Source organism: Rhinopithecus bieti, unplaced genomic scaffold (assembly GCF_001698545.2).
Source record: "Rhinopithecus bieti isolate Rb0 unplaced genomic scaffold, ASM169854v2 scaffold_9899, whole genome shotgun sequence".
NCBI lineage: Eukaryota > Metazoa > Chordata > Mammalia > Primates > Cercopithecidae > Rhinopithecus > Rhinopithecus bieti.
Genome location: NW_016806979.1, coordinates 7431086 through 7452233, shown reverse-complemented (window position 1 = coordinate 7452233; position 21148 = coordinate 7431086). Strand labels below are relative to the sequence as shown.

At 56.0% G+C, this 21148-nt stretch overlaps 1 protein-coding gene across 1 annotated transcript; it reads left to right on the top strand.

Moving 5' to 3' along the window:
- The first annotated feature begins 2498 nt into the window (after window positions 1–2498).
- Window positions 2499–19001, top strand: SIN3B (SIN3 transcription regulator family member B). Its single transcript, XM_017879575.1, is given in 12 exon segments — window positions 2499–3299; window positions 4949–5187; window positions 5877–6060; window positions 8989–9604; window positions 10749–10918; window positions 14712–14885; window positions 15147–15158; window positions 15160–15241; window positions 15321–15494; window positions 16167–16317; window positions 16868–17075; window positions 17181–19001. Coding segments are annotated over 12 exon segments (2394 nt in total). The 5' UTR covers window positions 2499–3146; the 3' UTR covers window positions 17412–19001.
- Window positions 19002–21148: the final 2147 nt, after the last annotated feature.

Genomic DNA, 21148 nt, shown 5'->3' with positions numbered 1-21148 from the left:
TGGTTGGGTTAGGAACATTCACCACCACGTGGCATTCCTCTGCATGTTCAACCTGCAGTCAAGTGCTCAGCTGGGCTGGGCAGCTGAACACGGCCCAGGGAACTGCCCCTTGCAGCTGGCAGCCACATGGCAGCCGGGGTGAACGGGGTTCAGCATTCCCTTCTAGCGATCCTGATTTGTGTTTATCCCAGCAGTAGCCTCAGGCATCTCTGCAGCGTTTTTGTTGGTATCTTTCCTCCCTACGTTTCCATTGGCTTGTGGGTTTTCCTTGTGAGCAGGGTTGGCATAGGGATCTTAAATACGCGGCACGACGGAGGCCACATCACTGAGGGGGAGCATCATTATGTGAGGGTGGGCTGGGTGGCTAGGTCACTGCAGGATTGTGGCACCAGCAAAGTAACTGCACCTTTTTTTTTTTTGTAGGATCTGATGTTACTGCTTAGAGACGGGGTCCCGCTGTGTTGCCCAGGCTGGTCTCAAACTCTTGAGCTGAAGCGATCTTCCCATCTTGGCCTCCTGAGTAGCTGGGATTCCAGGCACACACCACCAGATCTGATGCTATTTTAAACAGAAATCCAGTTGGCATTGTAGAGTCGTTTGCATTAAAGCCTTCCTATCGTTGACCACAGCCATGACATTATGACTTTCAAGCACGTGTCCAGAGAGGGGTTCACAGAGAGGAGTCTCCCTCATGAGGGAGGAAGACTGTAGATCAGAGATAGGCAAACTTGATCTCCGAGGGGCCAGATGGGCTATGTGGAAATGACTCATACCTCTCTTGTGCAGGCCACAGGCAGTGCGTACACAAGTGGATGTGACTGTGGGCCAGTGAAACTTTATTTACAATGGGATGGCTGGGCATGGTGGCTCACTCCTGTCACCCCAGCACTTTGGGAGGTTGAGATGAAAGGGATCGCCTGAGGCAGGAGTTCAAGACCAGCTTGGACAACATAGCAAGACTCCATCTCTACAAAAATTTTTAAAATTGGCCAGGCATGGTGGCTCACACCTATAATCCTAGCACTTTGGGAGGCCGAGGCGGGCGAATCTCTGGAGGTCAGGAGTTGGAGACCAGCCTGACCAACATGGTGAAACCCCGTCTCTACTAAAAATACAAAATTTAGCCAGGCGTGGTGGTGCATGCCTGTAATCCCAGATACTCAGAAGGCTGACAGGAGAATAGCTTGAACCCAGGAGGTGGAGGTTTCAGTGAGCCGAGATTGTGCCATTGCACCCCAGCCTGGGCGACGAGTGGAAACTGTCTCAAAAAAAAAAAACAAAAGAAATTAGCTGGGCATAGTGGCATATGCCTGTGGTCCCAGCTATTGAGGAGGCTGAGGTGGGAGGATCTCTTGAGCCCAGGAGTTTGAGGTTGCAGTGAGCTGAGATCATGCCACGGCACTTGAGCCTGGGCAACAGAGTGAGACACTGTCTCAAAAAAAAAAAAAAATACCAGACCAAACAAAACAGGCAGTGGGCAGACTGGCTGTGGCTTGCAGCTCCCTGGCCTGAAGCCTGGCCTCTTCCAGTAGGGGAACGTCATGGGCTCCAGCTTCTGCCAGTTTAAGTCATCTTTTCTGGTGTATTTCAAAGCCTCCCTGTGAGTATGGGGTCAATAGGCACAGGAAGGGACCTGGTGTGTGACAGAGGGGTGGGAGGCCCATTCATTCACACACCTCGCGGCTTGCAGTGACTTCCTGTGTATTGGATTCTTCCGCCTCATTTGCGTCCATGATGTTGAATTCTGACTCTGTTTAACCTGTAATGTCCACATGAAGCCATTCTAAAATCTCCAGATCCCTCTCAGTAGGCCCTGGGGATGACCAGTTACCATTTTTCTTTATCTTTGAAGGAAATTTCCAGAACTGTTTGCACAGTTCAAGTCCTTCCTAGGGGTAAAAGAGCTGTCTTTCGCGCCACCCATGAGCGACAGATCCGGGGACGGGATAAGCCGGGAAATCGACTATGCATCTTGCAAGCGCATAGGATCCAGCTACCGGGCACTCCCCAAAACCTACCAGCAGCCCAAGTGCAGCGGGAGGACGGCCATCTGCAAGGAGGTAGCGCTCCCTGGGGCTCACATGTTCGCTGACATGGTGCATCCCCCACCCCTCCCCAGCAAACACCCAATACCCCCGTTTTGAATGAAATGCTGTGTGCTCAGCCCTCCTGAATGTTGGGTTATGGGTGGTGCTGAGATGTGGCCCAGCGAGACCACTTGAGCAGAGACAACAGTGTTGTACCCTGCTGGTAGTTTTGGCAAAACACAGAGTGTCAGGGATAATGTGGAGTTCAGCTTATTCATCTGTTATTTGACTTAGGTTTATTGCTGCCATGATTCTGCTCCGTCCCGGGCTCACTGACCTCAGTGTGTTTCTGTTTAGCTTGACCATTGGACACTTCTCCAGGGTTCGTGGACAGACGATTACTGCATGTCCAAGTTCAAGAGTACCTGCTGGATTCCAGGATATAGTGCAGGGGTCAGCAAACTCTGGCCCATGGGCCCTGGCCCACTGCCTGTGTTTGTAAATAAAGTTTTATTGGCACACAGACACAACCATTCATTTACATATTGCCTGTGGCTGCTTTTCTCACCACAAAGGCAGAGTTGAGTATTCATCCAGGATGGCCTGCAAAGTCTGAGATAGTTGCTCTCTGACCCTTTGCAGAGAGAATTTACCAATGTCTGAAATGAAATCAGCCCTCCATATCTGCAAGTTCCTCATCTGTGGTTTCAACTAACCATGGATTGAAAATCTGTGGGGAAAGAGAAACCAAAAAATGACAGCACAGCAATAAAGCGTAATCCACATTTTAAGAATGCAGTGTAACAATGATCTACACAGCATTTACATTGCGTTAGGTATAAGTATTCTAGAGATGATTTTGCATAGGTTATATGCAAATAGGATTCCATTTGACATCAGGGACTTGAGTATCTGTGGATTTGGGTCTCCAAGGGTGGTTCTGGAACCAATCTCCCAGGATACCCAGGGAGTGTTCACTTGACCAAAGTCATGTTTTCCCTTAAAAACTTGATTCACCTTCCCATTTGTATAAGGCAGTTGCCTATCACATAATCAGGATTGTATTATGTATCTTGGTACTTTCTACATTGGCTAACAGTAAATTTTGGCTCCTGGGGCATGCAGCGCCGTTCACGGCGTTTCCTCTCGGTGCAGGTACTGAACGACACCTGGGTCTCCTTCCCCTCCTGGTCTGAGGACTCCACCTTCGTCAGCTCCAAGAAGACACCGTACGAGGAGCAACTTCACCGCTGTGAGGACGAGCGCTTCGAGGTGTGTGTGCTGCTGTGGCCGGGCGCCCCGGCACATGCCTGTCCCCCTTCTCCACAGGACATGCGTCCTTCCTGATCCTCCTCCACTGCCCCAGTCTCCTTTTAGGAGCAGGGATTGCATCACATTCCAGCAGCTCCTGGAAGCTTCCTGCTGGGTCTTGCTGGCCTCTGGGCTGGCTACCAGATGGCATTTTTGTTTTCTGTTTAAAAATTTTGTTTGGACTGGGCATGATGGCACACACCTGTAATCCCAGCACTTTGGGAGGCTGAGGCAGGTGGATTATTTGAGCTCAGGAGTTTGAGACCAGCCTGGGCAACATGGTGAAACCTCATCTCTACCAAAAATACAAAAATTAGCCAGGCATGGTGGCGGGTGCCTGTAATCCCAGCTACTTGGGAGGCTGAGGCGGGAGAATTGCTTGAGCCAGAGAGGCCGAGGCTGCAGTGAGCCGAGATCGAGCCACTGCACTCCACCCAGGGCAAAAGAGTGAGACCCTGTCTCCTAAAAAAAAAAAGTTTCTTTAATGTAATTTAAATTTATTTTTATTTTTTTTATTTATTTATTTTGCTTGCTCTGTCTCCCAGGCTGAAAGTACAGTGGCACGATCGTGGATCACGGCTGCCTTAACCTCCCAGGGTCAAATGATCCTCCCACCTCAGCCTCCTGAGTAACTGGAACCACAGGTGCACACTACCATGCCCAGGTGGTTGTTTTTTTTTTTTAACTTTTTTTGTAGAGATGAGGCCTCACTATGTTCCCCAGGCTGGTCTCCACTCCTGGCCTCAAGCAATCCTCCCACGTTGGCCTCCCAAAGTGCTGAGATTGAAGGAATGAGCCACCATACCTGGCTAATTTTTTTTTCCTTTTTTTAGAGACAGGGTCTCTATTGCCTAGGCTAAATTAATTTTTGTAATTAAAATTGTTATTGGCTGGGCACTATGGCTTACGCCTGTAATCCCTGCACTTTCGGAGGCTGAGGTGGGAGGACTGCTTGAGGCCAGGAGTTCAAGACCAACCTGGGCAACAAAGCAAGAGCCCGTCTATACAAAAAAAAAAATTTTTATTTTATTTTATTTTATTTATTTTTTGAGACAGAGTTTCACTCTGTCGCCCAGGCTGGAGTCCAATGGCGTGATCTAGGCTCACTGCAACCTCTGCCTCCCAGGTTCAAGCGATTCTCCTGCCTCAGCTTCCTGAGTAGCTGGGATTACAGACACGCCACCATTCCTGGCTAATTTTTGTATTTTTAGTAGAGACGGGGTTTCACCATGTTGGTCAGGCTGGTCTGGAACTCCTGACCTTGTGATCTGCCTGCCTCAGCCTCCCAAAGTGCCAAGATTACAGGCGTGAGCCACCGTACCGGGCCATAAATTTTTTTAATTAGCCAGGCATGGTGGTGTACACCTATATTCCTAGCTACTTGGGAAGCCAAGTTGGGAGGATCGTTTAAGCCCAGGAGGTTGAGGCTGCAGTGAGCTATGATTGTGCCACAGCACTTCAATCTGGGTGACAGAGCAAGACCCTGTCTCCTACACACATACACACACACACACACCCCAGAAATCCTCTGCTCTCTGAGGTCCCAGGCCCCTCCCTGAGGCCTCTTGAGTTCCCCAGTGGCTGACCCCTTCCTGCCTTCCTTTCCATAGTTAGACGTTGTCCTGGAGACAAACTTGGCCACGATCCGCGTGTTGGAAAGCGTGCAGAAGAAGCTTTCTCGGATGGCGCCAGAAGACCAGGAGAAGTTCCGGCTGGACGACTCCCTGGGGGGCACGTCGGAGGTGATCCAGCGCCGTGCCATCTATCGCATCTATGGCGACAAGGCCCCGGAGATCATCGAGAGCCTCAAGAAGAACCCCGTCACCGCGGTCCCTGTTGTCCTGAAAAGGTGCCCTGCAGCATCCCGCCTTCCCTTGCCTTCCCTGCCACAGGGAGTCCCTGGAGAGCTCATTAGTGCTGTTTGTCAACAGGGGTAATCTCCAGGGGAGGTCTCTGAGCCCTAGGGCTGGCTTCCTGTATTTCCCAGTCTCCCACTCCTGAGAGGAGAGCACTGTGACCTTCTAGGACTTTCCACCTTGCACATAATCACATCTAGACATCTAAATAACTGCTTTAAGAGTCAGATGCAACCACTACACTGTGGCTTGCATTTTATTTAATGCTGCATGTCGGACACCATCCGGTGCTAGTGAACAGGTATTTATCAAGTGGCCACTTTAAGGCAGGTGCAATGCTTGGCCCTGGGGTTACGCAGCTGAGTGAGGCAGACCCAGTCCCTCTCCTCTTGGGACTCACAGCTGAGGAAGGGACCTGAGTGGTTGAGCTAGCAGCCATGCGGCGAGTGCTGGGTGCCTGAGAGGGGCGGAGGAACCGGGAAGCCGGCCACATTGGCTCCGTAAGGCCATCACGCCCTTCCTCTGACGTGCACAGAGCCCACTGCACAGACTAGGCTGGGAGCTGGCTGGGCTTGGATCCTGGGCCCTCAGTCAAGTCCCAGAGGAAGACAGGCCAGCCCTGGGATGCTTCAGGGAGGATGCCCTGGCTTGTCCCTGGTGCTGACCCCTCTTCTCCCCGCAGGCTGAAGGCCAAGGAAGAGGAGTGGCGGGAGGCCCAGCAGGGTTTCAACAAGATCTGGCGGGAGCAGTATGAGAAGGCGTACCTCAAGTCCCTCGACCACCAGGCTGTGAACTTCAAGCAGAACGACACCAAGGCCCTGCGCTCCAAGAGCTTGCTCAACGAGATTGAGAGCGTCTACGACGAGGTACAGCCTTCCCTAGCCCTGCCGGCTGGCGGAGGTGGGGTCCTGGCTCTCCCGACCGCCAGGTCTGTGCCTCTATTTCCCTGGTGCTTAGGTGGGGTAGTGGCATTGCCCTTTCAGGGCTGTGTCGAGGCAAGGGTTCATGTCTCCATGATGCCCAGCCTGTGGCCTGCCCTAGGAGAACCAGCATCTCTGCCATTGTCTGTTTGGAGACAGAGTCTCACCCGCTTTGTCGCCCAGGCTGGAGTGCAGTGGTGCGGTCTCAGCTCACTGTAACCTCCACCTCCCCAGTTCAAGCGATTCTCCTGCCTCAGCCTCCCAGGTAGCTGGGACTATAGGCACGTGCCACCACACCTGGCTAATTTTTGTATTTTTAGTAGAGACGGGGTTTCACCGTGTTGGCCAGGCTGGTCTTGAACTCCTGACCTTGTGATCCACCCGCCTCGGCCTCCCAAAGTGCTGGGATTACAGGTGTAAGCCACTGTGCCCAGCCAACTCTGCTGTTGTCTAGAGAAATCTCCGTCCCTCCTGTGGGGCAGTGATGGACTTCAGCTTAGATGGCAGGTGGCAGCAGCCTTCATTTCTTTCTTGCCGACTGTGCCGGGCACCGGTGTTAGCAATGCAGAAGGAGTAATATATCATCTGACCTCACTCCTGAACCTGACTCGGCTGCAGCATTATTCTGATTTTACCAGTGGAGAAACTGAGGCACAAGAGGTTGCATTTGCCTGGGCTGGTCGCAGGGGGCCAGGGCTCTGAGTCAGTGGGTTTGAGGCTTTCAGCTGCATGTCCTCGCTGCAGGCTCACAAGGCCTGAGTTACAGAACCGAGGCCAGCGGGGCACTCAGGTTGCCAGGAACTGGGCCTATTAGTGGCTGTGCATAGGGAGTGCCTGCCTGCAGGATCCTGAAGGGGGAAGCTTGGCAGGGTGCTGGGCATAGTGACAGCCAGCTGTCGGGAAGGTCCTTGAACACTCTGAGGAGGTGGCTGGGGAGGGCACGCTGCTCCCCAGGCCGTGCCCAGATCACGGCATAGGCTGCATTGTCAGCCTGGTGCCCACCTGGGCAGGGGGTGTTGCCTCACCTGATTTGGTGTCTTGCTCCTGTCACTGCACAGTGAGCGGTCGCTCCTTTTACAACATAGAAACGGAATCCACAGGAGCCAGGCTGCTGGCCCAAGGCCTCTCCCAGAGCCTATGGGACTGTGGGGACCCCCTTCCCTCCCACCTCCCTCCCTGTGGGCCACCCTCGCCCCAGGCCTACCCACAGCCGCTCTGGCTTCCTCACTCTAGTCCTTGGCGGATCCCCAAGCCCAAGACCCCGCATAGGTTCTGTGGGTCTGTAGTGTCTGCAAAGTGCAGATGATGAAGTAGCCCTGGAAATCCACCAATGAGACCTCGCGTTCCTGGGTCCCTCCCTGGGGCTGGGGCTGACGAGGCAAGGGGCACCAAGGTGGGCCCCCTGGCCTGACAGATCTCTGCACATGCAGGTCCTTGACGAGTTCCAAAGTCAGACCCCCATTCCATCACATAGTTTACAAAGCATGGTTACGGGTCACAGACATGGGGACCGTGCTGCAGAGGGGCTGTAAAGGAATTCTCAGTGTTGATGCCGTAAATGAGACCTGGGGGACTTAGGAAGCAGTCAGAGGGCGGAGGCCACACGGAAGAGCCCGGAACAGGGCTGAGCGTGCAGAACTCCTAGGAACCAGCTCAGTGTGTTTGGCCCCACCAGCCTCTACGCTGCCCTGCAAGGGAGGAGGAAGGGAAACCTCAGGCTGTTGGGAGACCTGGTCCTTCCCCTGGGAGCCTGCAGAGACAGCGTCCACGCTCAGCTTCCCCAAGAGCCCCAGTGCGTCTGCCTCCCTGCCTCCCTCCCTGAGGGGTTGAGGCTGCCCAGCAGAGGCACTGGGTGCCAGGACAGTGGTGTGGGAGGCTGGAGGAAGGGGTGATTGTCTTGACGGTGTGAGGGAATGAAAGTCGTGATCTGGATAAAGACCGAGGGGAGGGGTGAGCCTGGGACAGGGTTTTCCAGGGAGTGAGAGCAAATGGGCATGTGCAAAGGCCCTGCACACACAGGAGGGAGCTCGGCGCCCTGAAGCATCGCAGGAAGGGGCTTGGGGGCCGTGAGGCTGGAGGGGCTATGGAGGGGCACCCCGAGGGCTGGCATCTTCTGAGGGGCAGTGCCTGAGGAGTGTTAGTTGAGGTGACCATGCTCCTGTGGGCCAAATCGCCCTGGACCCAGTGAGGAGAACGGTTGGAGCAGGCTGGTGGGAGCTGGTGGGAGGGCTGGTGACATGACGGTGGTAGCAAGCACATGCAGGGGCTGGCGGGTGACAGCAGCGGAGGTGGGGACTTGGTGACGATGGGCGTGCAGGGCTTCAGATGTGAGTAGTTGCAGGCCTCCTGGGTAGTAGATGGAGGGCAGCAGCAGAGAGGTCACGGCTCACCCTGTGCCTCCTTGACCTCATCAATAGCGTGGTATGGGCAGCCCCGGTCAAGCTGGAGTCAGGCGCCACCGTTGCTGTCAGTAGGAGGAGGTCGGCCTCAGAGGTTTCTCCATGCTGAGCCACAGGGCCCCGTTCTGTCCTAGAGCTGTGCTGAGCGACAGACCCAGGCTTGATGCTGTCAGACCCCCTGTGAGCCCTGCCCCACATCTCAGAATCCTCTTGGCTCCTCCGACTGGGGTCCCGGGATGACTTGGGTCTGCCTTGCTTCCGGAGAGGGGACCAGGGGCACATGGGGCTGCACAGGAGGTTGAGGCAAGCGACCCGGCCCCCAGGCCCTGCCTCTCACCGATGTTGGCCACCCATCCTGCTCTGGGCAGCACTCATCCACCTTGGTGACCCAGCTAACAGCGACTCGTGAACGGGCGTGGGGGGTCCTCTGGTTGGTGGGTGGCTTTCCGTCTCATGGCCGCCCTTTCCCCCACAGCACCAGGAGCAGCACTCGGAGGGCCGCAGTGCCCCCTCTAGCGAGCCACACCTCATCTTCGTGTACGAGGACCGACAGATCCTGGAGGACGCAGCAGCGCTCATCAGCTACTACGTGAAGCGGCAGCCGGCCATCCAGAAGGAGGACCAGGGCACCATCCACCAGCTGCTGCACCAGTTCGTGCCCAGCCTCTTCTTCTCTCAGCAGCTGGACCTGGGCGCCTCCGAGGAGTCAGCCGACGAGGACCGGGACAGCCCCCAGGGGCAGAGCACAGACCCCAGCGAACGGAAGAAGCCGGCGCCAGGACCCCACAGTAGCCCCCCAGAGGAGAAGGGGGCCTTCGGGGATGCCCCGGCCACTGAGCAGCCACCCCCGCCACCCCCACCGCCACACAAGCCTCTGGACGACGTCTACAGCCTCTTCTTTGCCAACAACAACTGGTACTTCTTCCTGCGCCTGCACCAGACCCTGTGCTCCAGGCTGCTGAAGATCTACCGCCAGGCGCAGAAGCAGCTCCTGGAGTATCGGACCGAGAAGGAACGGGAGAAGCTGCTGTGTGAGGGCCGCAGGGAGAAGGGCAGCGACCCCGCCATGGAGCTGCGGCTGAAGCAGCCCAGTAAGGCTCCGAAGCCTGCCGGGAGGCCCCGGGGGGTGCCTGGGGTTTGGGTCGCAGCTCATGATCTGACATGTCCTGTTACTTTTCTTCCTGGCTTTTCATTTTAAGAGAATTCTGTGACTTCAGATGGGAAATTGCAAACAGGAGGTTGCGAGCATAAGACAGAGGTCTCACGTGCCCCTCGCCCAGGCTGCACCGGCACTGGCACCTGTCCTGGGTGTAGCACCCTCTCCTGACCGGGGAACCTTTGTTTCTCATGGGCCTTCTCGTGGAGCCGTCACAGCCCAGCTCCACAGGGCCCTTTTACTTTCTTTTTTCTTTCTTTTTTTTTTTGAGATGGCGTCTTGTGCTGTTGCACAGGCTGGAGTATAGCGGCGGGATCTCGGCCCACTACAACCTCCACTATCCTGGGTTCAAGTGGTTCTCCTGCCTTGGCCTTCCAAGTAGCTGGGATTACAGGCGCTCGCCACCATGCCCAGCTGATTTTTTGTATTTCTTTTTTGAAATGGAGTCTTGCTGTGTCGCCCAGGCTGGAGTGCAGTGGTGTGATCTCACTGCAGCCTCTGCCTCCCAGGTTCAAGCAATTCTCTGCCTCAGCCTCTGGGTAGCTGGGATTACAGGCGCCCGCCACCATGTCCGGCTAATTTTTTTTGTATTTTTAGTGGAGATGGGGTTTCACTATCTTGGCCAGGCTGGTCTTAAACTTGTGATCCACCTGCCTCGGGCTCCCAAAGTGATGGGATTACAGGCGTGAGGCACCGTGCCCGGCCCAATTTTTTGTATTTTTAATACAGACAGGGTTTCACCATGGTAGCCAACCTGGGCTCAAACTCCTGAACTCAGGTGATCCGGCTGCCTCGGCCTCCCAAAGCGCTGGGATTACAGGCACGGGCCACCATGCCTGGCTCCACAGCACTCTCTGTGCCATCCCCGGGTTGCTGTCCAGATTAGGCAGCCTCAGGGAGGGTGGCAGTGAACGCCAGCTACTTCGGTTTCCTGGTGATTCCCAGATTTGCCCCAGGGGTGGCGGGCGAGGGCTGCTGGGCCCCACGGGGGCATTTGTTGGGGCTCTGTGGTGCCAGAGCTTGGCCTGCGTGGCTTTGCGCACTCCAGGAAGCATATGGATGAAGCTGTGTCTCCACAGGTGAAGTGGAGCTGGAGGAGTACTACCCAGCCTTCCTGGACATGGTACGGAGCCTGCTGGAGGGCAGCATCGACCCCACGCAGTACGAGGACACCCTGCGCGAGATGTTCACCATCCATGCCTACGTGGGCTTCACCATGGACAAGCTGGTGCAGAACATCGCGCGGCAGGTGAGCCGGGCCGGGGCAGGGCCGTCCCTGAGGACGCTGAAAATGGCCCTGCCGTCATTTCACTCCCACCTGGGAAGGGGGCCCGTGGTCGGCACAGCAAACCTATCCTGTTTTTTCTTAATCGAGACAAAATTTGCATAACGTGAAATTACCCATTTTGATGTTCAGTTTGGTAACATTTAGTACATTCACAATATTGTGCAACCACCACCTCTGTCTAATTCCAGAACATTTCGTCTTTCCAAAAGGAGACCCCACCCCATCAGCAGCCACTCCCCATTCCCCTGCCCCGAGCCGCCGACACCCAGTCATCTGCTTTGTGCCTCTGGATTTCCCTCGTGCTTCATTCCTTTTATGGCTCTGTAGTATTCAGTTGCATGGGTAGCTACATTCCGTTTCTCCATCTCGGCTGTGGCTGCCTTACGGAGATTGTGAGCACTACTGCTCTGAGTATTTGTGTACAGATTTTTGTTCTGAGTTCCTGTTGACAAACCTTTCTTGAGGATAAATTGACAACATGGAAAAAACCTTAACCCACTTATCCTGGGGGAGGGTGGGAGTAGTGGTGTTCATCCGCGTTGGTTTTAGTAGTAGCAAAAACCCGGCCCCCGCTGAATGTCAACGCAAGGAAACCGGTCACGTAAACATCAACAGCAGACATCCCAGACGAGCTGGGTGTGGTTCCAGGACATGGGTCCTGCTTGGTTTCTGCCAGAATCATTGTTCATGGTGACCTCCGTTTCCTGGTCACCCAGTAAGGCTGTTCATCATAAAGCGGGAAAAAAGCTGGAAAATAAATAATGCCATTACTCTCCCACCCAGACACAGTCACGAGCAGCATTTCAGACAGGATGTTTCCTTCCAGGTTTTAAAGACTGCTTAATGAAAGTAAAATACACACGCAGAAAAGTCCCCAAATTTGAAGGGAGCAGATGGGTGGGCTTTCATCCACAGAACCCCTGCCCCTGTGTCCCCACCCAGCCACCTGCCACCCACGGACACTCACAACCCTGATTTCTTCTTCTTCTTCTTTTTTTTTTGTTTGAGACAGAGTTTTGCTCTTGTCACCCAGGCTGGAGTACAATAGCATGATCTCAGCTCATAGCAAACTCTGCCTCCTGGGTTCAAGCAATGCTCCTGCCTCAGCCTCTTAAGTAGCTGGGATTCCAGGTGCTCACCACCACACCTGGCTAATTTTTGTATTTTTAGTAGAGGAGGGGTTTAACCATGTTGGCCAGGCTGGTCTTGAACTCCTGACCTCAGGTGATCCACCTGCCTCTGCCTCCCAAAGTGCTGGGATTGCAGGTGTGAGCCACTGCACCCGGCATCACAACCCTGATTTCTACACAGAGGTAGATCCCTGGTCTTGAGCCATGTGTTAACAGAAGCACACAGTGCCCGGCTGCATCCTGGGAGTGTCATTCTGTGAGATTCCTGTGTTGAGATCAACCAGCCAAGGATTCCCAGGAACGACCCCCACTGCGTCCACCTGTCTCCTGAGGACAGGCACGGGTGGTGCCCCGTGGGTGTGTCTCGTGGCCGTCCATGTCCATTTCTGCTGCTGCCCTTGGGGTAAGGCAGAGAGAGGTGTGTCCTACTGATGGAAACGTTCCGTTTCCTGGGTCACTGCTGTCAGTGCTGTGCCAGGCCGCACTCCGTGTCCTCCCTGGGGCTTAGGGGCATCTCTCCATCAGCTGGGCGCTGTTCGAATCTCGGTGGGCTCACATCGAATTTCCCTGGTGGCCGTGTGTGTGGTTGAGGCCTTGTCCTTTCATGGCCGTTGGGACGTCTTTTCTCTTGGAAAGCTGTCCGCGGTGTTCGTGCCTGTTTCCGTCGAGTCTGCCTTGTTGGTGACGGAGGATTTCTACGTCTGGCCACAAGGACTTAGTGAAACCCACAGCTGCGTTCCGACACCTTCACTTCAGCCTCCTCCACTTTCCCTCTGTGTGCCTGAAACAGGTCGCTGCCCATCACCGTCCACAGCAGTGGCCGCTCCCCGGGTGAGGGAGACACGCATGGGGCAGCCTGGAGAGAGGACACCCAGGGCCCAGCGCACGGTGTTAGGGCAGCGATGAGGGGGATGCCAGGGGGCTGGCAATCTGCCCTCCCAGGCCGGGCACCCCTTATGGGCCATGGCTTTGGGGACAGCAGCCTTGCTTGTGGTACCAGGAGATTGGACCAGATGGTTTATGGAAAGCACTGATTAATGCTTTAAAAGAATCTCCCGCTTCCATAAACATCTCCTCTAGAACCTGTTAAAAACAAAGCAATGAAAATGGGCTGTCTGGCTGGAGCCGTAGTCAGAGCCTCATGCTGCCCTGCTGTCCTGGCTGTGGCCTCACCAAACCCCACCTGTAGCTCACTGGGCCAGGTGCTCACTGCAGGCCCCTCCATGCTGTTTGTAACATGCCTCGAGGCCATGTCTGGACTCTGCCTCCCTTTATCTTAAAAATTAGCATTGCTGTTTTTTAGCAGTAGCAGTAGGCATTCAGTGGGCACCTGCTGTGTGCCAGGTGCTGTCTGAAACCTGTGCGTGCCCAGGTGGTATTATATCCATTCACCAAAGCTACACACGGAACCCCCAGGGAGTGGGGTCCCCTGACCAGGGCCTGGGCTGTGCAGGCGGGTGTTTCACACCAGCCTTGTCTGCCCCACAATGCCTGCTGTTTCCATTCCTTCCTTCTTCAGTGCAAAGGTGAAAGGAGTAGCAGTATATTTACATCCAAGCATTTAGGGGAAAGGAACAGCCTGCACTCATACCACCTTCCGCTCATTCCTGGGTTTGCTTTGGAACATTTTTTTCAGTGTCTTTTCTATGTGTTTCTGACATGCACACAGGGTTTGCTGGTCTGGCTTGGTCTGATCTGGCCTGGTCTGTTTTGTTCAGGTCTGGTCTGGTCTAGTTTTGGTCTGGTCTGGCCTGGTCTGGTCTAGTTTTGGTCTGACCTGGTCTGGTCTGGTCTGGTCTGGTTTTAGTATGGTCTGGTCTGATCTGGTCTGGTCTGGTTTGGTCTAGTCTGATGTTGGTTTGGTTTGGTTTTGGTCTGATTTGGTCTGGTCTGATCTGGTCTGGTCTGGTTTGGTTTTGATTTGGTCTGATTTGGTCTGATCTGGTCTGGTTTGGTTTGGTTTTGGTTTGGTCTGGTCTGATCTGATTGGTCTGGTTTGGTTTGGTTTTGGTTTGGTCTGGTCTGATTTTGCTCTGGTTTGGTTTGGTTTTGGTCTGGTCTGGTTTTGGTCTGGTCTCATCTGGTCTGGTCTGGTTTGGTTTTGATTTGGTCTTGTCTGGTCTGATTTTGGTCTGGCCTGGTCTGGTTTTGGTCTGGTCTGATCTGGTCTGGTCTGGTATGGTTTTGATTTGGTCTGATTTGGTCTGGTCTGGTCTGCTTTGGTTTGGTTTTGGTTTGGTGTGGTCTGGTTTTGGTCTGGTCTGGTTTGGTTTGGTTTTGGTCTGGTCTGGTCTGGTTTTGATCTGGTCTGGTCTGGTCTGATCTGATCTGGTCTGGTTTGGTTTGATCTGGTCTGGTCTGGTCTGGTTTGGTCTGGTTTGATCTGGTCTGGTCTGTTTTGGTTTGGTCTGGTCTGGCTTGGTCTGGTTTGGTTTGGTCTGGTCTGGTATGGTTTTGGTCTGGTCTGCCCTGGCCTGCACACAGCCTGTCAGGCTGGTCTTCATCCCTGTGTCATGCAGTCTCCATTCTGACTTGTTTCTGGCCTTTGCCAACTTCCTCTGTGGGTGAGATGGGGGCTCCTGCAGGAGGCAGGGTGGCCGCACCACCTGCTTTCCTCCCGCCAGTTGCACCACCTCGTGAGCGACGACGTCTGCCTGAAGGTGGTAGAGCTCTACCTGAATGAGAAGAAGCGGGGTGCCGCCGGTGGGAACCTGTCCTCCCGCTGCGTCCGTGCCGCCAGGGAGACCAGCTACCAGTGGAAGGCCGAGCGCTGCATGGCCGATGAGAACTGCTTCAAGGTGAGAGGAGGCCTGGGGCTGGGAACAAGCCGGGAGGCCCGGCCACTCACTCAGCTCTGGACTCGGTCCTGGGTGGACCCTGGTTCAGCGGCTGGGACGTCGCCCTGCGCAGAGCCATGGAGGTAACATTATGACCTACAGGAAGCGTCACGGGCTTTTGAAGGGTGGCAAAGGCTGAGGTGCAGGTGGCCTTGGCGAGCATGCGCTGGCCAGCTGGGCTGTCCGCAGCAGTTGAGGTTGTCGGACATCCTGCTTCCGCAGGTGATGTTCCTGGCAGCGCAAGGGGCATGTGATCATGCACATCGAGCTCCTGGCACACGAGGAAGCCCAGACGGCAGACTGTGGATGGGTCCGAGGTGAGGCGCCTTGGTCCCAGTCCGTGCCATGCAGCACCAGGGAGGCGCCTGAGGGGGCAGCAGCATGTGGCTCCCACAGCCAAGTGCAGGCGGCAGATCCAGAGAATCCCTCGCCTCTTGCAGGCGCAGAGGCTCTCCTTGAGGCCTGGTGGGTGGGGTGCCTACCTCCCTGTCGCGCCGCCCCTGGCTGCTCGGTCGTTCTGTGCCCGCTCTCGCAAAGACAAAGAGCAGAGCACTCCTCCTGAGCCAGCAGGTGCGTCCCAGGGCAGGAGGGGAGGCCACCTCTCCCTGGCCCCTGACTCCCATGCAGGGCATCCCTGTGGCTGACCTCTGCACCTCCTGTGTCAGGGCTGCATCCTGATCCTAATCCCCAGCAGAGGAGCCACCTGGCCCCAGCTCCCAGTCACGATTTTTGTGGGGACAGATGTTTCCTGCTCACCTCCTGCATCCTGGTGACAGTGAGGCATTGACCCGTGTGCGTCCCCAGGGTGGTCACTGGGGCCTGCAGCTCCCGGCACCTGCCGGCGGGTCCAGTGTGTGTGCACATTACTCAGCTGGCCAACTCCATTCATTTCCTGGGGCTGCCACCGCAGTGACCACAAACCACGTGACTTCAAACAACAGAAGTCTATTCCCTCAACGTCCTGGGGGTCAGCAGGTCCACAGCCACAGTGTGGGCCAGGCCATGCTCCCGCCAAAGGTTCTGGGACAGATCCTTCCTGCTCTTCCAGCTTCTGGGGGCTTCTGGCACTCCTCACTGTGGCCTGTTTGTGGGAGTCCCGCTGTCTCTGGGTCCTCTGTTGAGAGCTATAGTCTGGGGGGGTCTCTGTCAGGGATCGGAGTCCTCCGCAGCGGCGCTCCTCATGCTCTGGAAATAGGGGGCACAGAAGCCCTGTGAGCTCTTGAACTCAGGGTCTAGAGTGAGAGTGGCCATGGCCCTGCTGTGGGGGCGTCACGGGCTGTGTCTCTCCCTGTCTCCAGCACCTGGCTCGGTACGTGGAGCAGTATGTTGGGACCGAGGGCGCATCCAGCTCACCCACCGAGGGCTTCCTCCTGAAACCCGTGTTCCTGCAGAGGTGAGAGGCCCTGAGATGCATGCTCCGTTCCTTCCTGTGGGCCCAGGGAGTGTCCCCTTTGTCCTGACGGCGGCTGGACCATGGCACATTCTCTTGCTGGGAGCACTTAGTAGGCACCTGCTGTGTGCTGAGGTGGGCCCTCCCCTTTTGCGGCTTGTGGTTTGCAGAGGAGGGATTAGTAACCCCAGGACAATGAGGGGTACGAGGAGAGGGGCCAACCCCACAATGTGACAGTGGGCAGAAGAGCGGATGCCCGGCCTGAAGGGAGACGCTGCCAGAGCTGGTGGGGCCAGGCCAGAGGCGGGCGGCTGTTGCAGGACCCTGGACCAACTCAGGTTGGGCTACGATGCCGCCTCTGGGACCAGTGGGGGCCGCTGGTGGTGTTCAGATCTGGAGGCGTTTCTTGTTGTTTCCGTTTGCTTTTCTGTGGACCCCTGGGAGGTAGCACATCTTCTGATGGTCCCAGGCCTAGGGGCTTCCCAGCCTGTAGATCCTCCTGCCACGATGCCGAGAGCGAGCCAGAGTCCATTCCACCTCCTCTTGCCCCCAGGAACCTCAAGAAGTTCCGCCGCCGGTGGCAGAGCGAGCAGGCGCGGGCCCTGCGCGGTGAGGCCAGGAGCTCCTGGAAGCGGCTGGTGGGCGTGGAGAGTGCCTGCGACGTGGACTGCCGCTTCAAGCTCAGCACCCACAAGATGGTGTTCATCGTGAACTCCGAGGACTACATGTACCGTCGCGGAACGCTCTGCCGGGCCAAGCAGGTGCCAGGGGAGGCCTGGGCTGCCCCTACACCCCCCTCCTCACCCCAAGTTCTGGGGCCCTGGGGGTCCAGCCCTCAGCCGCCCTGACACCGGCCTCTCCAACAGGTGCAGCCCCTGGTCCTGCTCCGCCACCACCAGCACTTTGAGGAGTGGCACAGCCGCTGGCTGGAGGACAACGTGACAGTGGAGGCGGCCAGCCTGGTGCAGGACTGGCTGATGGGTGAGGAGGACGAGGACATGGTACCCTGCAAGACGCTATGTGAGACGGTGCACGTGCACGGCCTGCCCGTGACCCGCTACCGCGTGCAGTACAGCCGCCGCCCGGCCTCACCCTGACATGCCCTCGGCCTTGGTTGCATCAGGGCCGTTTTCTTGAACGACCTGAGAGGCATCTCCCAGCCCCTCTGCTGCCGGACAGCGCACTCCAGGGCAGGACGCCGCTCCCGGTCTCCTGTGGGCCTGCCGTGTGCCAAACCTGAGCTACCTGCACCCGAGCCCTGGGGCTCAGCCCCACCACAGGGGCGGGTGGACGTGCTGGCCGAGGAGCAAGCAATCACGTTTGCGTCCCCGTCCGTCACATGTGCCAAATCCCTGGCAGGCGGGTAGCCCCTGCCCTGTGTTCTTACCGTGTTGGAAAAGTCACAGGTGACAGCCCTCCTGAGGCCTGCACTTCGGAGGGGTCCATGTCCAAGAGACCCTGACAAGGAAGGAGTTGAGCCCTGGGTAGGCTTGCTTGAAAAGTGAGTCCTTCCAGAATATTCTCAGAGCTGCCAGAAATGTCACCTGAGGGTTTGGGCATCAGCTCTGCCTGGCTGGTGTTCAGGCCCTCAGTCACTTTGGAAGTGAGAAGAACCCTTTAGCCAAACCTTTGGGATCCCACTTTGAAGTCAAGACCTGGAGCAGGTGGGCAGTGCCTCGGGAGACCCCACTCTGGATAAAAGACACCCAACCCCAACTCCAGCAGCTGGACTCTGGGCCCACAAGGGGAGGGACCCCAGCCAGCGTTCCCGCAGAAGTGTTCCCGCAGAGCTGGCACCACCCCGCTGTGGGGCGGCGGGCCCAGTCGTGTTCACGCAGTGGGTACCCTAGGTGTATGTGTATACACGCACAGATATTTATTATTTTCGCTCTTAGTGGTTGTTATTTCTGCAGCAGCCAAGTCCCGCAGCTCCCTGGGGCTGAGATCTCCCTTTGTGGAACTCTGAGAGCTGCCCTGACAGTCCCACCCACCGCCCAAGGAGCCCCATCCGCCTGCCTATCCCGGGACCCACATGGCCACTCCAGGGATCGCTATTATCCTTTTGTGAGGGGCTGAGGCAACTGTCCCATGAAGGCATCCAAGGCTTTCAGTGCCAAGAATCCCAAGTGACTGGGGCTGGGGATCGGTTTTCCAGGCCTCTCTCCCCCCACTGGGAGAGCCCCTGGCCCTGGCCCCTGTGCACCAGTGGGCCCAGAATAACCGCCACCCTTGCCGTCCTGCAACAGCTGGACTCCAGTTTCCAGGAAGTGGAGATGCGTTTCTAGAAGTTCCCTGTGGAACCTGGAGGCTCCGGACGCCTTTGACTCCAGGCTGGGCGATTCCGAGGCCGACCCGTCCTCCTGGGATCCCCGCCCCCGCTCCCCAAGTGTCACGCAGGCACTTCGTACGCGTCCCGGTTTTCTAAGAAGGGAACTTGCCATCAGGATTCCTGCACCAGGCTCACGGTCGTCTCGGGCAGAGCCACGTGGGCGCTGGGTGCAGCCGGAGACCCCGCCGAGCCCCTCCTTTCGGTATTCCCATCCCCGCATGCTTCTAGGGAGCGCCTCTTTTCCGTTCTTGAGGAATTTCTGTTCTGGGGCTTGTCCTTCCTTTGCAGCTGTTTTGAATGTAGTTTTCCTTTTCTATTTATTTGCACATTAAAGTTAAAAATTGAATATTGACATCAAGCCATGAGGTTATGTTGGTCTCTTCCTGCGAGAGCCTTGCTGACTTCCTGCCACCAGGTCAGTGGGCGGGACCCATGGGAGCAAGGGGTGGCTCCCACCCGGGCCCAGGGGAGTTGAAGCCCACCTCGAACCAAGATCATCTCACACCCTGCACCTGCACCACCACGACATGGGAGTGTCTTCTAGAATATTCTTTCCCAACTCCATATGCACATTTAGTGGGAATTAGAAGGGTCTCCTTCACCCGAGTGTCTCTCATGCAGAACCCAATTTAAAGATCGTGGTGTTTTCTCTAAGCTTCCCATGCCCAACCTGTCCATCTAGGCCTGCGCCTGCCCACCCGCCCCACACGACCACCCTCCATACTCCCTGGGGCCCACCCACCTCCTGGCTTTCACCATCATTTTCTCCTCATCTCCTGCCCTGTGTCTGTGTCCCAGGCCCCACACCTGCCTCCGGATAGCAGAAGCCCCCAGCTCTGCTATGTCCCCTGGCTGACACGCCTAGAGGGTTCCGAGGCAGAAGTGGCCAGCCCCTCCCCTTCAGTATGGGCTCCTCCATCCTCTGCAGGGACTGTCCCAACCTCTCTGAGGGGCCATAGCTGCCTCCCAAGGACCCATGTGCTCCCTGCACACTTGAGCTTCCCTGGCAGTTCTAACCCCTCCCCCACCAGAGGGTCAGGGCTCCCGGGGAGTGTGGCAAGCCAGACTGGAGGCTGCCCTGTTTGCTTCTGCCTCAATCCCACAGCTGGGGATGCCCAGGGTCCTCTCGGGGCCCCCAGACTGGCTTTCCTTGGTCAGAAGTGCTGCAGGGACTGGAAAAGGCTGTGCTTGTACCAGGAGAGCGAACAAAGAGCAGATCTCCAAGGTGGCCCCACCCTGAGGGGTCCACTGCCCTCAAGTAGGCAGGGCCCGTGACCTTGACAAGGCGTTATGACACGAGATGAGAGAGGTCCCTCGCTGGCCCTGAAGATGTCTCCACTGTGCTGGGGAGGGGACCCCATGGCAAGGGACAGAGAGTGGCCTCCAAAAGCCAAGTGGGACCTCAGAGCCACCACTACCACCAGGACCCAAATTCTGCCCAAGTCCACCTGAGCCCAGAAAAGGCCCCCGAGCAGCAGATAAGGACACAGCCCAGCTGACACCTTGATCTCTGCCTCATTTGACCCTGAACCAAGGGCCCCAACCTGCCAGGCCGGACCCCTGACCCACGGAGAGGCGAGGTCATAGAGGTGTGTGGCTGTGAGCCTGTTCATTACCCAGAGATAGAACAGCAGCGTTAGTAAAGCCGCTGTGTGTCCAGCACTTCCCCTTCCACCTCCTTCAAGTATGTGGAGGTGGCTGAGGGTCTCAGGAACCCCTACTGAGGGGGGAAATTAAAGAAAGAAAAAATTAAAAAGAGAATCTTTCCTGTATTAGGCTGACTTGTCCCAGAGGCAGCAACGGGCACAGCCCAGACCCAGGAAAAGTCTTAATAATACTAAGAAGCCAAGACACAAAGGAATGTGCTTTGGAGCCTCTGCCAGCACTCCCTCAACACAGGGAGAAGAAAAAAAGATTTTCCTTTGTTTTAGGGTATGAGTTTATAGATTCCTGTTCTCTGTAACTAGTGACTTCAAGTATTCTATCTAAGCAGTGAAGGTCATAAACCATGTGAGCAGGCCCGAGATATAGCCACCTGGGTGCCACAGTGATGGCTGTGGAACAAGCCATGCTAGGCACTAGGGCAAACCTAGATAATGGCCATCTGGGTTGCACAGCAAGAGTCACGTGTAATCCTGAGTTATGAACCTGTTACAATTTGATGAACTGTCTTTGTCCTGCCTCTGTATCCCTGCTTTCACACCACTGTAAGCCTACTTGAAGCTAACCCACCCCGTTTTTAAAGTGCGTGTAAAAGTCAGGTGCTGTCTTTATTCTAGGCCCAGTTTTTATTTTATTTATTTATTTTTTTTGAGATGGAGTCTCGCTCTGTCGCCCAGGCTGGAGTGCAGTGGTGCAATCTCGGCTCACTGCAAGCTCCACCTCCCAGGTTCACACCATTCTCCTGCCTCAGCCTCCCGAGTAGCTGGGACTACAGGCACCCACCACCGCACCTGGCTAATTTCTTTTTTTTTTTTTGTATTTTCAGTAGAGACGGGGTTTCAC